This window comes from Sprattus sprattus (assembly GCF_963457725.1).
Source record: "Sprattus sprattus genome assembly, chromosome: 5".
NCBI lineage: Eukaryota > Metazoa > Chordata > Actinopteri > Clupeiformes > Clupeidae > Sprattus > Sprattus sprattus.
The window spans coordinates 24,329,100-24,346,736 of record NC_137924.1 but is presented as its reverse complement, the minus strand read 5'-3'; the positions used below and the strand labels follow the sequence as shown (position 1 = coordinate 24,346,736).

Genomic DNA, 17,637 nt, shown 5'->3' with positions numbered 1-17,637 from the left:
CAGCACCTTAAATAACCTTTCCGTGCTTTCAATTGACGTGATACTGTTGGGACCTCTAAATGGATCATATTCCTTCTTAATGTGCTGCTCCAGGCTCCATGATATCCCATCATTTTATGCCAAACCGGTCACAGTGTTGACAGATCATAGTTAGCAATGGCCTAGTGCCCACTGTATACATGCAGCTTCCCTTCTCCCTCATGCAGTGGAATTCAGTACAGTCTACTTCAGCAGTCAATCAAATATAGGCTTTCTTCACAATAAAGTCAGGTTTAAAACATAAAAGGAGAGTGGTTTCACAATCATTTTTTTTACATTTTCAGTTGTGTTTGTCAATTTTATTGAGACATACATGGTGAACTAGCTTTATGACACTTCAGGCCTCGGCCCCAGAAAGCAAGTTCATTCAGTATTGACTTGAGCAGTCTGTGATGTCAGAGAGCAATGTAATTTATCCCTTCCTCTGGCCTTTAGGGATATGGACACTTTTCCTACAGGATGTTCGGAGATTTAGCATCACAAAAAAAGTCTGAACTGTGAATCGTAATGGCCTGTGCAGGACACCCCTTTTCTTGATCCATCCTTCCTTATATCTGTAAGGCCAGCCTTTAAGCCTTTGGGTTTTCTAGTGTAGCCATTATTCTGCCAGTGCAGCTGTTTGGACCTGCACTCACAATTAATAATCCCCCCAAAACTGAGTACCTCCTCTGTGTGGTTCTCAATCTGCATTGAGTGGTTGCTGGCTGTTGATTTTATAGCGGGGTCCCCACAGGGCAGGGGGTTCAGCGTGTGCGGTCTGTTGATGGCTCCCCTGTTTGTGTTTGTGTTGCTGTCTGATTGTAGAGGGACAGCTGGCCACTAAGAAGCCAGCGGGGGATGTCTCTTTGCAGAGCTTCAGATCTCTAAAATACCTCTTTATGGCCTCCCTCTGTCAGGCATTGGTTAATGAATAATGGGCTGTTTTAGTGGTTCCACTGCTCTAGTATGAAGTCTGAGTCTGAAGGGGCTCTTTTTCTGTGGAGGGTTGAGTCATGATTTCCTTGGAAGGTGTGCGTAAGATGGGTGAGGTCAGCTGCAAAGAAGCATGTTTCAGTAACCACTCCTGTCTCTTGCCCTTTGGTTAATGTCAGTGGGTGTGGGAGTCCAAGTTTGTGCCTCCACAGTGTGCTACTGGACCTCTCCACCCAAGCAGGGCTGTCTCTAGTGGGTTATGGTGTGTGATGTGACACGGAGTAACGCAGTATAACACTGGGCCGCCACTGACTGATGAGTCTGTTCTATGAACCACAACACTGATCGACTCCAGTTGTAAGATAACAACTAGAAGAATGGTTCAGACTTGCTAAAGGAGGCATGGCACAGGCTGATGGTTGGAGGAGTAATATTAAGGGGGATAGTCAGCAAGGATATGCTGGGTTTGTTTATACCGGTAGATTAATGCCAAAGCATTTTAGCAGGTCAAATTCCTACTCTGGTAACCACTTTAGACTCCCAAAGGGTAAACGTGTTTTCATCAAAACCCTGTTTATTTATTTTTTGTGGTATTGCCCTTGCCAACACAAACTCCTGAAATAAATCCCACTGAACATCTTCTGTATGAACTGGAATGAACCACAAGTAGAAGTACCATGTCCACCATCTGTGAATCAGAACCATGGATTGTGGCAGCTGGTTTCAGGACCAGAAGAGGTCACTTGTTGACACAGGTGTATGGACACTGAGAGTGGGGTGTGGAGTACACACCCCTAAACCCAGCCTCATAAAGTACCACACCACTGAAGTCCTCACAACACAACAACATCTCCTTCCAACCCACTTTTCTTTAAATTCTCACCCTGTAATCTTCAGTTGTAGCGCCCATAGCTGAAGCACTCTCTAAAAGCCCATTTCCCAGAGCGGATCACTCTGTTTTGACTGGCCAACATATGCATATGGGTAATCACCAAACATCCTTATGTAATCCTGATGTACACACACCTCGTCACAAACACACATACACACACATATACAGTCACACTCTAGGGATTATCCATCGCTGAGGGTTAAGACCAGTGTGATCAGGAGGTGTATGGCAGTGTTTGGGTGCGTACTGTATGCACGGTGTGTGTATGTGTGTGTGTGTGTGTGTGCGTGTGTGTGCGCGCGTGTGCGCGCGCAGCTTTAAACCTCCTGCCAAGTCCTAAAGCAGATTAGCAGGCTGTGCTCTTTGCGCTGCCCCACAGCGTGTTTTTGCTTGACTCGCTGGAAAACCCTCAACGAAACTGTGTTGACGTTCTACATGTTGGAAAAGACCCCATGAAGAGGGACTTGACCTCAGCCTGAGACCTGCCCCTTCCTTGGGTAGAGGAGCTTATACACGCCACCTCTGCGACGGGGACCCACCTGTGGGGGGACTTGCTGGGAGGAATCAGCTTCTCTGTGTGACTGCGACGTCGGTCAGCCTCCCCGTCGGATCTCCCTGTCTGCCTGCGCCAGACAGCTCCCTAGGCGACCGCGCTGCCGCGCATGGCACGGACCTGGCGGGGGAGGGAGGGCACCGTAAGCTCGGCAGGACGGCTGGCAGGCGCTTGGCGGGGCGAGGGACGCGGGCGGCGCTGAGCGGGCGCCCACGTACCCCTCTGTTGAGGAAGGTGGGTCATACGCAGCACAGTGACCAGGATCATGTTTAGCTTCTCAGCAGGTGGCTATCAAGAGTGACCTGCCTGCTGTGACAGGGTGTTGGTACAGTTCCAAGTGAGCTGTCTGTTTCTGATTCTAGCCATGAATAGGTAGAAGGAATTTCAAGTGGGTTTAAACTGAAATGTAGTTGATGAACAGCATTCGACTTGTTATTGATCTGTTGTGTTGTTAGCCATGTTGATTTTCAAGGAAACAATCGGATTGAATGGCTTTATTGGAACTTAGCTCATTGTAATCGTTAAATGTAGGTCAGTCATGGTTGTGGTCTGAACAGTTGTGTTAGTTTTAAGCCATTAAGTTCCCTTAACCTTGGCGGCTTCTATTTCTGAATCTCTTGATGGAGTGCTCATTAAGATACCTCCTTATATATGTCTGAAGTGGCAGTGTAAGTGGTCAGCCAAACCACAACAGCAGCAGAACTCGAGGGTAAAGCAACGGCAAGTCAAATTGGCTTCAGAAGCACTGAGCCAGAGAAGACTGTGACAGTTTTTGGGATTGAGATTAGATGGAGAGCCAAAGAATGTGCTGCGTAGAGCTAGCTCCAAGGTTGCGCCAAGGCCTCTGTGGCCAAGCAATGGGGCAGTCAGCGGTGCCACACTGGCATTGTAGGTGGCAGAGGGTGAGATGGGAATGAAGACAGATGGGGTAGCAGAGGTGGCACTGTAAGCGAAATGTGGGCATGAATCAAGACGAGTAGGAGGCTGTGGAGGACAGCCAGAAGACTTCATGTCTGATCACCTTATCATCTGCTTTGTACAGGCTGAGGGCATTAAAGAAAGCGGAGCAAGAGAGTCTGTTCATCAGGGCAGTTGTGCATAGCTGTGGTTGTGCCTCTTTTTTTTCACGTGAGGGCTAAGGAAAAGTACCTCTCAAATGAAGATGATGGCAGGTTGTTAAGACATTTAGAAGGAGAGCAAGGTTTGGAGCGACTATACCTTACATGTACCTAAAGCTTTTGTGCTGGAGGGGTCCACTTAGTGTTCGTGAGAATAGCCTGGCTTACTGTTAATGGTGAGCCATCCTGCAGTGCCGGTTTAAAAGACCACTGTGGCACCAGTCCTGTTGTGTGGGAATTGCCAACAGGGTTATCAAGTCTGGGCAAAGCCCCAATGAGAGGAGTTAATAGCGTTTGGTCAAGGTAAGCTCTTAGATGAAAGAAGATGATAGGATCAACGCTTTAATTCAATTCACTGGAAGAATCCCTTCGACGTGCGGGTGGTGAGTGGAATTTCATTTCTCCGTTTTGGATTAATGGATTAAAATTGTTTTACTGTCTTAATATAATAGTCATCACTCATCCTCACTAATATGATCATATCAGGGGTTTCCTGCTGTTTCACATTCAGTAGGATAATGCGACAATGTGGAAGCTTCCCTACATGCTGCATCTGTGGGTGACTGAGTGAAATGCATCGACAGGTTTGGCTTCCGCATGCATTGGTGGTATCTTAGGTGCAGAGTAAGATTTTTAAAAGCAGGTAACAATTGTGCCGCATTGGTTTTTCATTAATTTCCTCTCCACCTACCACAATCAGTTGTTAATGGATAAGCTGCTTTGGGTGAGTGGTTTCACTTTAAGTCATTCCTCATTGCAGTCAGGTTTTGGAATGACTGCAAAGCCCCCGCATGTTTAATGCGACGAGCATGATTCAGGAGGAAATGCTCCCCCGATGCCCTGCAGCAAGTTATAAAACTCTACAAGTTCCGGAAAGGGGTAAACTGACAGGCAGCTGTCACTGGGAGGGTGGGGAGGGCCCCCCTCAGGTGACAGGGGTGACAGAGGTCAGGCGACGGCTGGCAGCACACTGACTGAAACCTCTGCCAGGCGTGGAAAGAATCTTGGTCTCTTGGCAACCAGGTCACATGCTGTGCTGAGATCTCGAATATGAATGTGTGTCCGTTTCTAACAGTATGACTGTTCAGCTCGGGTCCACGCGATAACATGCTTCCACCCAGCGCCTAAATAAGTAGAAGTGCCCTTCACTACCTTGTCTTTTCACTATTTTTTTCCTCTTTTCCCCCTGAATTAGAACATGTTTCCCTTCATTGATGTTTCCCTTCATTTATCACTCCTCTCTGCATTCCTGTTTCTCTTCCTTCGTCTCGTCTCTCTGTGTTTCCCCTGCTGTCCTGCGGCTGTGCTATCCTGTGCTATCCTGTGCTGTCCTGCGGCTGTGCTACCCTGGGCTGTAGATCTATCAGGTCCAGAAGGTAGGCCCCTTCCTCTCATCCACCCCCCCTATTTCACATGAATGTTCTCAACTCTGTGCCTCCATTTAACAATTCCCTCCCTGAACAGAGACAATTGTGTCGCATTTCCTATTTCCTTGTCATGTCTTTGTCAGAGAGAAAGCTCCAAGAGTCCCTCAAGCAAGCATTAGATTTATTTGATATCTTGCTCTATTTCATCGTGTGATCATGTGCTTAAATCACAGGCATCTACTGTATGCTCTTATTATCACATATTTCCATTGGGGCCTCTCTTGTTCTGTCACCTGTCTGTTTCCTGGTTGACTTCTCCTGAGCCTGTAGTCTTTTCTCTCTTCACTCTCTCCTCCCTCAGAAGTACTCCGGATTGGACAACAAATGGGGTGACATTGAGCAATGGATGGTACTGTAAAACTGCACCAACTCCATGTGTTTGATGTCAAAGCAATGCTAAATGCTCCTGAAAAATGTCCCCTACCCATATGCCATTGACACTCACGTTGTTTATGTGTAGTTTAAGAATCAAAGCAACGATTTGTGGTGTTTGTTTGTTTTTGCAGAAAACAAGCCATGATGCATGTGTTTGTGTCTGCATGCACATGCATGTCTGAGAGCTGTATGTTTTTAGCATAGGCTTTGAAGTTGCGCTTTGTTTGGGTTTGGATGCGTAGACATCCAAGTCAATGTTCCAAGGAAGTGTGCCTGAAGGCCTGCATGCTTTCAAGACTTGCGTCAGCATCAGGGCTGGATTGTTATGGATTGTTCTGGATTGTTTTTTTTCAGATGTAATCAAAGCACTGTCATTCACTGTGCTTTCCACCACAAGCACCACACATTTTGTTATGTGTTCTCAGTCAGTGACATAGGGACTGTACTGTAAGGTACAATAAGCCCATTCTGGAATGTAATCAGACGTATTCACTGCTGTCATTGGCAGTTGAGATTTGCCCCTTGTATTCTGCATGCTGCATGACTTAGAGCAGTGGGAGGTCTTTAGCAGGTGATAGATAAATACATGCTGGTACATACAACAAGGCTCCTCTTTGGGTTCATGCTAGGGTCTAAGTGATTCATAGTCACTGTTTATTCATTGGCATGATATAATGCTTATGTCCGAGGTAGAAATAAGTCTACGGTCTGTTGCCCTGTGAGGGGATTCTTGGAAGCACAACAACCTTCTGTTGGAACATCTGCATGTGTTTGTGTGCTGCATTCCTGAGTGTGCATCTCCCTTTTCCACCTCCATTCACTCTCATTCCTTACCTTTGACCTCTCTCTCTCCACCTCTCTTTGATGTCCTCCCTTCATCACTGTAGGAGGAAAGCGAGAGGTACTCTCGCCACACGCGGAGACATGCCTCGGTCTGTATCCCTCCATTTTTTCCACCCCTTTTTGCTTTTCATCCCTTCTTGTCCTCTATGTTGTCTTCCCCCCTCTTAAAATGTGTTTGATTCATCGTTTACTATCTATTGGGTGGTTAGATGTGAATGTTACTCTGCTTCAATCAGTTTCTAGGATCAGATAACTTAATCCCATCTGCAATGTACACTAAAGCTTTTGATGGATTCCCCAAATCAGTAGAGTAGAGCAAGCTTATATTTTGAGCGCTGGTGATCATGCTCGTAAACATTTAGTTGCTGTGTCCAGCGTAGTTTATATCTGTAGTGCAGTGAAAACATTTGCAGGGGAAAACAACCATTAGATGCAGTTATGCACAGTGTGGAAAGGTAAGACCTCAGCTACGTGGTTTTATTTATTCTGTTGTGACTGTTCAGTATTAATAAGGGCCACCCCTCTCTTCCCTTCTGTCTCTCCAGATCTCAGATGATGAGGAGCGGATGTCTGTTAGTAGCCGAGGGAGTATACGGGTAAGTTTCATTAAGTTGAAGTCATACAGGCTCTGCTCAGTTTTACTCAGAACAGCATCTTTCATCTCTCTCAGATGCTTCTAAGCCCACTCTCTCTCTTGCCGGGTCCATTCTATAACACAACCAGATATACCTACAAGTGTGTGTGTGAGATTCAGTTGTGTGAGATGTGGTTGGTTGGTCATTGTGGGGTGCCGGCACATGGCTCCCATGGTGAAACCTCTTTCCCTCTGTGCAGTCGGATGTGGATGCTGTTGGGGCATATGGAGGACTCGGCAGCGAACGGGTAAAAAGACTCACCGTAATCGCAGTGTGGTGTGGTTTGTGTCTGTGGCGCAGACTCGGATACCAATTATGTTAACTTCCAGTGATTTCCAGCGAGTCACTGTTTTTGATGTACAAATAAGGGTAACAGTACGATTAAATAAAGTTCTGATGTTGCTGTAAGAGTCTTAGGCTCCTTTGGGTTGTGAAAACAATGACCTGGCCAATGAACGTTCTTATTCTGATCTCAGGAAAGATAGCACAGTGTCAACAGATGAAAACATTATGTACCCTCAAAACATATTTGATGGACAAGCTGATACTAGGTAGAAGCTGTTATCCCATGGCCATTTTAGGTTCTTTGACTTTCTAAATTGTGTATTTAGTTTTTTTATATCAACAAATAGAATTGTGATGCAAGATGACTTTTTAGACGTGCATGTCATATATCAGATTGATTCAGCAGGTAGAAAAGAGGGTTTAGGGCCTGACTTCTGGTGCTAGTAATAAATCAGACTTCAGACTGTAATATCGTATCATATCAGTGTCCATCCACCCATCTCCTTTTGGGACCATTAAACATGCTCTGCTTTTATAAACGGTTGAAACAGTAAACTCCTGTGGTTTTCTTGTTCCATTCTGAACATATTTTTCCCCATGGGTCTTCTGAAATCTCAGGGTTCTACGTCACACTCACACAAGAAATCCAAGAAAAAGAAGAAGAAACATTCAAAAGACGTATGTAGCTAAAGCATCTGAATTCGGTCCAATTTTATCCTCAACTCACTAAAACGTCCAAAAGACAAACCCTTGTCACAATGTGTTTTCTGTCCTCCTCCCACAGAGCAATGGTTATGATGACGATGATCGCAGTACAATATCCGGCTGGGTTAGTAGTCCCGGTGATGCGTGCAGTGCTCAGTAAGAGCTAACTAACATTGGGTGGTCGGTTTCTGATCAGCATGCTCTAACATGGGTGTAGTCATGTCTTTGTTTGGGTGGTTAAATCAGTCACAACATGTCAGAGTTATTGTCCTAGCTCAAGTCTTCATATGGGTGGGTAGTATGGTGGCCCCCCAGAGGCCCATTGTTGGGAGTGTGCTGTGGTTGTTAGGAGGTGGCGTGTTGATCTTACTGGTCTCCCCTGAATGTTCCGTCAGAGCTCAAAACTCAGCGATGAGAGCAGACCCTCTCGCTCCTCCAGAGTAGACCTGCAGCCGTCGGGTTCCACTCGCTCCTCCAGAGCAGACCTGCAACCGGTGGGTTCCTCTAGTTCAGCGTGTGCCTCCTTCCCCTAGTCTAACCCTCTTATGCTCCTTCCTCTTGGGTTTGGATTTTTTTTTGCTGATGTTGATGAAACAAGTTTGAGTGCGGTGATGTTAATGGCAGACTGTCATTAACATGTTCATAATTTCAATAAAGTCCTCGCCAATATTGTCAGTCAAAGTAATATTAAGTAACATCTGCATGTTTTGCTAGTTTGCTAACAGAGGGACACAATGTTCACAGAGTGCTGTGTGTTTTGCTAGTTTGCTAACAGAGGGACACAATGTTCACAGAGTGCTGTGTGTTTTGCTAGTTTGCTAACAGAGGGACACAATGTTCACAGAGTGCTGTGTGTTTTTGCTAGTTTGCTAACAGAGGGACACAATGCTCACAGAGTGCTGTGTGTTTTGCTAGTTTGCTAACAGAGTTTCACAAGGTTCACAGAGTGAACTGATGCTCACAGAGAGCTGTGTGTTTTTGCGCTGTGTTGCTGAGTTCTGAGTTTGCCCCCGTCTCTCAGCTGTACAACACTTAGTGGTGACAGACCTTCAATTAACAAAGACTATTAACTGACTATATTCACACAGACTTAAAACAGACCACCATTATTTCTTTATGTATCTATACTATCTTTCTGTTTGAAAAAATCTATCACTCTAAATCTTTTCACTTGCTTTAGGGATCTTATCGCTCCTCTGATCTATACAGCAACAGTAGCCTTCCTTCCACTAGGCTGCAAAGCACCAACTACAATGGCTACCAGGTCTGTTCCAGGTCTATCCCTCTATTGCTGTTAGCCAGATCAGAGATCCTGTCAGTTTCAATGGAAAGTTAATGGAGACATATTGTATTTCTACTCTGTGTTGCCCTTGTCAGTCTTTGATTGTTTGGATTGTGTATGAAATTTATTTCAGTTACCTTTCACTTACCTTATCTTATCTTACCTTTTATCTTCTTTAATCTTCTCTCAGAGTATGTACATTTGAATAGTCAAGCCATAGGTTGATTCTTGGATAACCACATTAGCCATGTTTTGTTGTTGATTCTCATGAGACATTCTAAACTCATAGAAGAGATTCTTATGAGCAAACTGTGCTGTGTTCTCCTGTAGTTATCATTGTTACACGACACCACCAACTATGTGAGGAAGCGAATGGTTAGTGGAGCGTTCTTCAGTTTGCCCTCTGACCCCTGCCCTCTCACCTCCCCCACAGTCTGTCTGTCACCTCACTGAAACAGGGCTCACTTTCACCTCTTGGCACTACCTGTCACCCACAACCTCTTGTTGACTCTGAGACACATGGCTCACAAAGACACGCCGTATAAATTAAAAATGCACAATCAAATGCTAGTGCTTGCTACTGTTTTGGTGACTTTTAGCCCTTAGCTACACTTGGTTCTTTACCCCCATAGTACTGACTTGAGCCACATGGACTTGAGCCTATTAATTGGTCTGAATTGGATTGAATCAGTTGTTAAGGGCAAAAAGTGCCATCGCACCTGTAAAGGAGGTCAAATGAGCATGCCCGGCTTTGCACATTATCAGACATCACCTTCAAGCTTTTTGTCCTCACGTTACCGTACCTTAAAAAGAAAGGCTCTTAATGTCATTGGGGGTAGTCATTTGAGAACAGTCGGATGCGCGTCACTGTAGCCCAGGTAAGTGTGTGTGATAGAGAGATGAAGAGAGCTAGAACAGAGAGAGTGAGTGCATGAGGGGGAGAGGGGTGAAGAGAAAAGGGGGTGGCACGTGTGTACTTGTGTTTCTGTGTTTTCAGTCGTCTCTCCTGCTTTCAGGGGTCTCTGTATGAAGACAGCATTTACAGCAGCAGCAGCTCACGGCGATACGGTGGCAACGCCGCCCGCGTAGTAAGCACCCCCCTCCCCTTCTTGGCATTGATTTGCATTGTGGGATTGCAAGTGTGCGCTGTGGATGCCAGGTTTTAAACGACAGTTGCCTCACACTACACTGAGTTGTGAGTGGTATCCATGTAATGGATGATTGAGACAGATTGTATACAACTAATCCTATAACCACTGGTTTTGAAACATTGTGATATACTAACTTTAAAAACAGGTCGTCAAAAAGTTAGACATTGTGCATGAAGTCTATACAGATATGATGAATATACCCTCAAACCTGTTGAGTTTCTCAACCCAATGCCAGGTTGGAACACATTAGCCTGTTTGTGTTATCAGATCTGGTCTGCGTTATTTGCATTTGCTGTCGTTACTTGTAATATGAGTGTGTGACCAGAGAATGAGTTTGCTTGTGGAGTTTGTGTTCTTAGCAGGCCTGTCTGGGCTGCATTAGTGTTCTGTTCTGTGGGCCGTGGAGCGAGTTTAGCTCCTGCTTGGAGAGTGGTTTGTGGTTCGCCTGTTTCGCTGCTGGTGTGGGATCAGATATTTTGGGCATCTGGTTGTCTTGTTGAAATGCGGCCACTCCTTCTGTGAACGTCCTGGCAGTTTGAGAGTGGCCCATTGTTTATCCCCTCTAAGTTGGTTTATGTGCCTGTGTGTATGTGTGTGTGTGTGTGTGTGTGTATGTGTGTATTTGTCTGTGCGTGATTGTGTTTGTGTGTGTGTGTGTGTGTGTCTGTGTACATGTGTGTGTGTGTGTGTGTGTGTGTGTGTGTGTGTGTGTGTGTGTGTGTACTCTTCAGTCGTCCGAGTACAGTGGTTTCTTGGGCTCCAGCTCCAGGACATCCTCCAGGGCCAGTTCAGCCTGCGCCAGCCCAGTGGTGAGCTCCATCTCTCTGCCTCTCTCTCTCTCAGAGCCGGGCGGTTCCCCAGCACCACTTAACAGCTTAGATTCAAACAAGTTTATACAGAAGTGGCTTTTCAGAGCTTTCTGAGTCGCATATCTTCATTATCTGTGTGTGTGTGTGTGTGTGTGTGTTTGGCCAGGTGCTAGTGCATGCTTGTGTATTAATGAGTACCTGTGAAAGCAAGAACTGCTCTCATCAATGACACCTTTCAGTGAAGCCTCAGTATCTAGGTTAGAGCAGCCTGTAAAAGCGTAACCTGATCCACGTGGACAGTAGACAGATCCTCTGAGTGTTTGTGGTGTTGGCACTCAATGGACTGCTGAATGAGCCTTCTCTGAGGCCAGTCCAGTGTGTCCCGTCCCATCTGTGTGGGCCGTGGGGCTGTGGTTGTGCCGTGTTGTAATGGCGCTCCCTGCTGGCTCTCAGGAGGACTGCGGAGGCTCGGTGGCCAGCTTCCTGCGCAGCGCTGCCAGCACCAGTGGCCTGCCGAGGGACCTGGACCATTTGACCATCCCAGACGTGAGTGAGAGGCTTGGGGTGACTGCATGTCTGTCGTGAGCCGGTTCTGTGCGTGAAGAGAAGTGGAGGATGCCATGGATACAGGATGATATCAATGGCCTGTTTGTTTGCTTCATATGGTTTTAGAGTCGAATCCTCTCTGCTGGATGCTTCAGGCATCCAAGTGTGTCATCATCATACATCATATACTAACCTTTTAGTCATGATGATCTGCTGTGTGTGAAGGGTTGGTGATCGTTGGCCAGTTCTGTCTGCGGTCTAGACATTGTAGAAGTCTGGATATGGAACCGCAAACCCCTGGATTAATGAGAAGGAGAATGACACTCACAATGGCATGCAACGATGAGCTGAATCTCATTTTGTAGGATACTACCTTCAACCACACTAACAAAACTATGCAACTGTCGACTCAACTGAGAATGTTTCTTAAAAGAGTATTTTTAGTTTATAGCTATAACCATCTGTCACTTATCTTTGTTATGTTAAAGCATTACTACATTTTTGCTCCTTCATGACACTAGTTTAGGGCTTAAAACAAATAGTTGGTTTAAGCATGTTTGTACGGTGTGATGTCATCTGTAGCTTGTTCTCCGGCTGTTGAGGAAGTAGGCTGAGGATGTCCACTTCTTCTTCAGCATCCTCACAACGGCTGGGTCGTACTGGATGATGTAACCTTTGTCATGGCAACTGAGTGGTGTTTCTGAGAACTCAAGTGGCTTCGTCCTGGACCTCACAAATGGCTTCCCTTTTTAGAGAAGCAAAACAGCAGTCTGACTTTTTGTTTACTCTGTGTCCACAGGTGGATGATCGGTTAGAGAGAGACTACTTGGAGAAGGTAAAATGTTTTAAATATTAATTGTAAGGGTTGAATATATTAGCCTGTTTCACATGGACTCTATGTGTCAACCACACTGACATGAACAAAGGGACAGCCGGTGTGTACTTCAGCTAACCAGTGCAGTGTCTCCTCAGGGGTCTCGAGCTTCATCCCTATCCTCAGCGACCCTTGCATCACTGGGCGGGTCTTCCTCACGGAGGGGCAGTGGCGACACTTCCATCACTGCTGATACGGAGGCCTCCATACGAGAGATCAAGGTAGTCTTTCTGCCCTCTCTCTTTGGCGCTCTCTTTTCCAGGATCTTAGATTTTCTGCCACCAATGTCAGTTCTATGTTTCACTATCCATTCTTAATGCCTTCCTGTTGTCATTGCTGTTTGCCCTTATTCTCTTCAGCATTCTCAACACCTCCTGCTAAAGTTTGACCATGTCATCCTGTTTCCCTTTTCTCAGCTTTGTCATGTCCTGTGTGCCCTGTGCTCTGCTGTTTCATTCTCACACTGAAAAACACAAAACTCACTACTGTCAACACTTAGCTGTGACACACATGGTAGTTTGATGTGTCAATTAGGGTGCCTTGGGTTGGAGACCCTTTTGAATTCTATTACAAGATTTGTGGAAAAGGCCGTTTGAGGATTTATTTTATATACATACACTACGGCAGCTTTTCCATCAAAAGTGAAAGTTTTGTATTACGTGTCTTTGTGATTCAAATAAATATGAATCACATAGTTTTATTCATAGTGTTTATTATTAATAATAGGTAAATTGTTTTATTTGTAAAGTTTAGATTCAGGCATACCTCAGTCTGGCAACCCTTTTTCACTCTTTTGTCCTTTCCTCCATGTTTGTTCTGTACAGCAGGCATATTTTCTAACTCTCTTCTCATGCAGTTTCTCCCTCAGCACTAATGTCTGAGCCGCATGTGTCCCACCATCCTGCGCATCCTCATCTCTCTCTCTTTCTCTCCCTCTCTCTCTCTCTCTCTCTCTCTCTCTCTCTCTCTCTCTCTCTCTCTCTCTTCTCTCTCTCTCATTCTTCTTCTGCTTTCCTTCATACTCGGCACCCCAGGAGATTCACGAACTTAAAGATCAGATCCAAGATGTGGAGGCCAAATATATGCAGAGCCTCAAAGAACTCAAGGTACCCAGAAAACCCAGAGCCAAATGTAGACTAACCAGCATTGGACTGGTGGCTCCCATTGCACTTTGACGTCTTGCATCTTGTTTTTTTTTTTTAAAGGAGTATATTAAGGCAGTTATTGTCGATGAGAGAAAAACTGAGAGGTGGCCATTTTAACTGGTAATTTTGGCATCACCAGAGTAGAGTGTTGAGTATGTGGAATGTGGTCATCAGAAAATAGTCTACCTAAATATGAATATGAGTTTCCCTTACATAGGCACAGAATTGACAAATCCATCTAAAGGCTGTGATCTAATGTAAATGTACATTAGAATTGGACTGAAATACATTCAAAAATCATACCCAAGCCCTTTAAAATGAAAATTAGAATTTAGATAGGCGAATAAACTTTATTCCTTAATGCTTCTTTCTTTTTATGATGTGCTGTTATTTGGACTTCAGATCCAAAGCATGAATAGATATTCGGCGCTGAATGAATGCCAGATGAGTGAATCTATCTAAAGCAGCTTGCTTACCTTCAGCCTCTCTTCGATGCATCTCTCTGTTATTAAACTCAGTGGCACGTTTCCTCTGCTTGGCCTGAGACAGAAACATGGCATGAAAACAGTGCCTGGTCCTTTTCATGCACATCCTGTTTCTGGAAGTGTGATCTTTTAGTTCTGTCCATTCTCATCCATGTCATTTATCACTGTACTCTCACCCCCTCGTATGGTGTCATGTTTCATGCCGTCACTACAGGAGATAGCATGGATTATGACATTGTGAAGAATGTTTACAGACATGTTTTATCCAAACACATACGAATATTTGAATCCTTCTTCCTCTATTTGGGATAATCTATGCATTCCAGTGGCTGGTGGTTGACACAGAGTATGAAGTATGAAATTGTGACTCCAAGAAAGCTAGTGAGTCTGGGGATGCCCCCTTTTTTGAACAATATACCCTTAAATGGAGTTCTGGAAAGACATTATGAGACTCTCAACAGATTCAAGATATCACCTGTTACTACATTCAAGCATTACATGATCATGCTCCTACTGATAATTGTCAAATGGCTGCAGAAATACTGGAATTTTCACGAAGGGTAAAAAAAAAAATCATGTTATAAAATGGTTATGTCCCTGTCTGGGGTGTGGGGAACAAACAGTACTCCATTCCCCTGTCGCAGCAGTACATATACAAAACAAAGATTTCATCAAATGAATTAAATGTATAACTAATGAGATCATCCAATTAAAAAAAATTACAGGAAAAGAACAGGGAGATGTCAAGGATACAATAAGTAACAACAGAAAATCACTATTTCAAGTGAATTAAATCTGACCAAACACAAAGAAAAAGTCAAACACCAGTAACTCATCCCATCCTACAAAATAGGAGGGCAAAAAGTAGAAGAAATGTCTTCTGAACTTACTATACAAGCTTCCCATTCATATAGATTTTTACAATTAGATTAGATAAGTAGGTATATTATTGCTGTAAGATGAAACATCACCAGCACCTATTCCAAAAACAACTGAAATTAAATACATTTCATTATCAGTGTAACATTATATACAGATAAAAGTTTATTTTAATAACTAATGCATTCTGACCAACATCAAGATTGTCCAGAGTTGTTTGTACAGCTTACTTTGTCAGTTTATCTATGCAATACACAGCAACACAGGCAAGTAATCAATTAACAGACACATGCACACACATTTGCTTTAATGGATGAGCCACCCCTGATGCATTCACATACTGTATGTTTGTGTATGCAGGTTTGTTACATGTTTATTTTTTACTAGTGCAGTGCCCGTAGGGGGTAACATCTATGACGACGACTGTTCTATGACTATGACATCATTCACAAAAAAGTGTCCCGATGTATCTGTTGTAATTCGTTTACTTTGTTTTCTCATTATTGCAATATTATAAACCTCAGTCTGCATTTACCCTGGCTGGGAGAGGCTGTCATTCGAAAGATACTGTGTGTGATCGCCTTTGCTCTGTGTTCATTAAACCTGTCAGAGTGTGTGAATAAAAGGCTGGGTGCCAATCAAAATCACAACGCAAGAGTGGAGTACTACACCGCTACAACGGTGACATGGGTTTGCACCGTAGGCTACGGCAAACGGTAAAATACAAATATCTCGCGAACTATGAATTCAAAAATCTTCTAAATCAAGGATGCAAAGGTTCATGACATGCGTAAGCTACATTACTTTGAAACTTAATATAAAGAAGCTTAAAAATAAACGAATAGATCAAATCAATCACTGTCTTAAGATTACCTGAGCAAAAGTCTGTATCTGTTCACCAAGAAGAATTTGAATGCGGACCTCACCTCCTCTATCCAACGGTATTCTGAACTTTGAGTGAAGGCAGGATAGTTACTACGCGTATATTGTTTGATTGTGACGTCACTACCCATAGTGCCGACGGGACGGGAAACGATAACCCATTGTTTCCTATGGGAAACGGTAAAATACAAATACCTCGCGAACTATAAATTCAAAAATCTTCAAAATCAAGGATGCACAGGTTCATGACATGCGTAAGCTACTTGCGAAATATCATAACTAACGTATCTACCGTCAGGGAGATACGCCCTAGACAGACTGACACTGACACACACACACCCACACACAGAGATTCCTGGATTTATAGATAGATTTATGTTTTTGTGTGAGTGTATTTGTGGGTTTTATGAATGTCTAGGTGCAATCTGTGTGTACTGTGGATTTTTGTACTATTTGGTTATTTCTATGTATGTGTGTTTCTATGTATGTGTGTGTGAGAGAGTTGCGTGTGGAGTAATGTGTGTGTGAGAGTTGTGTGGGTAGTAAGCATGTGTGTGACAGTTGTGTGGGGAGTAAGCATGTGTGTGTGAGATGTGTGGGGGGAGTAAGCTCTGAACTTGACCATGACCCTCTCTGTAGGACACTCTCACAGAGATGGAGGAGAAATACCGCAAAGCCATGGTGTCCAACGCCCAGCTGGACAACGACAAATGCAACCTGATGTACCAGGTAGACATTCAGAAGGACTCGCTCATGGAGCTGGAGGAGCTGCTGTTTGAGATCCGTCGAGAATACGAGGAAAAGGCCAAGGTAAAGCAGAGAAGAGAGATTTATTTAGGGAGTCTACCATTCTCTGTGGTTCATTTTTCTCATCACAGATAGAGATGGGGTGAGTAGTTTGTTCACTTCAATAATGAAGAAAAACACTATTTGGAATAATCTATGCATTCTAGTGCATGGATGGGGAGGGGGGGGGTGCAGTTTGTCCACTTCAATAATTATAAAAAAAAAAAAAAAACAACAATGTAGTATGGTATTCCATTCCTATGCCACTCATCTGTCCAGGAACTGGAGCGGGAGAAACATGCCCACAGCATACTGCAGTTCCAGTTCAATGAGCTCAAGCACACACTGAAGCAGAGTGAGGATCTATTAACTGTGAGTAAAGAGATATATTTTACAAAGTTCAATGATGACTGCAGTCATACAATGTTGTGTAGTTTCCTCATGTTATAAACACACTGATGTGAATAGACAACATATGCTGTATATCAGACATGCTACACAGTCTTATTGTAGCTCTCTAAATTAGGTCTTTTACTCTGGTCTTGTTCTGAAAATAGCATTGCAGTGCATGTAGACTCTAACCTAAATGTTAGTACAGTGTCATACATATTGAGTGATATCTCATTTATAACCTAGACAATATCTTCTGCTTCTAGCTCCTGCTGTCTCAATAAATAATATAATTTAATACTGTAAGCCTAAACCTTAAAACCAGCATGGTTTGGCAGTATTAGTATTATGTGTTAAACGTCCCATGAAAACTGTGCCACAAGGAAAATCACAGTTTTGTTTTGGAATAATCAACTTAAATTGAGGGTGAGGTTAGGGTTGCTAAACAGTAGTTTATCAGGTAGTTATGGAGGCCAGCTGACTTTTCTGTAGCTGGCTCTCCAACACTTACTCAACTTTCTGGTGTCTAGTGGTTTAACTGACTGTTTGTAGAATATCAAGGATGAGTTTAAAGTGTCTCATAATAAACATCTGGGCCCGTATTCACAAAATGTTTATCTTAAG

The 17,637-nt window shown here is 43.9% G+C and overlaps 1 protein-coding gene across 2 annotated transcripts in view; it reads left to right on the top strand.

The window, feature by feature from the left end:
- LOC308365883 (leucine-rich repeat flightless-interacting protein 2-like) overlaps window positions 1–17,637 on the top strand; it is a 41,102-nt gene that overhangs the window by 13,504 nt on the left and 9,961 nt on the right. Inside the window, exons 3-18 of one of the 2 annotated variants that reach the window (XM_080839499.1) lie at window positions 4,873–4,890; window positions 5,243–5,290; window positions 6,204–6,248; window positions 6,705–6,755; window positions 6,994–7,041; window positions 7,698–7,757; window positions 7,864–7,908; window positions 8,180–8,278; window positions 10,083–10,154; window positions 10,949–11,026; window positions 11,480–11,572; window positions 12,372–12,407; window positions 12,545–12,667; window positions 13,481–13,552; window positions 16,477–16,647; window positions 16,903–16,995. In XM_080839499.1, coding sequence (XP_080695625.1) covers window positions 4,873–4,890; window positions 5,243–5,290; window positions 6,204–6,248; window positions 6,705–6,755; window positions 6,994–7,041; window positions 7,698–7,757; window positions 7,864–7,908; window positions 8,180–8,278; window positions 10,083–10,154; window positions 10,949–11,026; window positions 11,480–11,572; window positions 12,372–12,407; window positions 12,545–12,667; window positions 13,481–13,552; window positions 16,477–16,647; window positions 16,903–16,995 — 1,152 coding nt within the window. The remainder of the gene's footprint in view (window positions 1–4,872; window positions 4,891–5,242; window positions 5,291–6,203; window positions 6,249–6,704; window positions 6,756–6,993; window positions 7,042–7,697; window positions 7,758–7,863; window positions 7,909–8,179; window positions 8,279–10,082; window positions 10,155–10,948; window positions 11,027–11,479; window positions 11,573–12,371; window positions 12,408–12,544; window positions 12,668–13,480; window positions 13,553–16,476; window positions 16,648–16,902; window positions 16,996–17,637) is intronic. The other variant, XM_080839500.1, reaches the window with a different exon arrangement.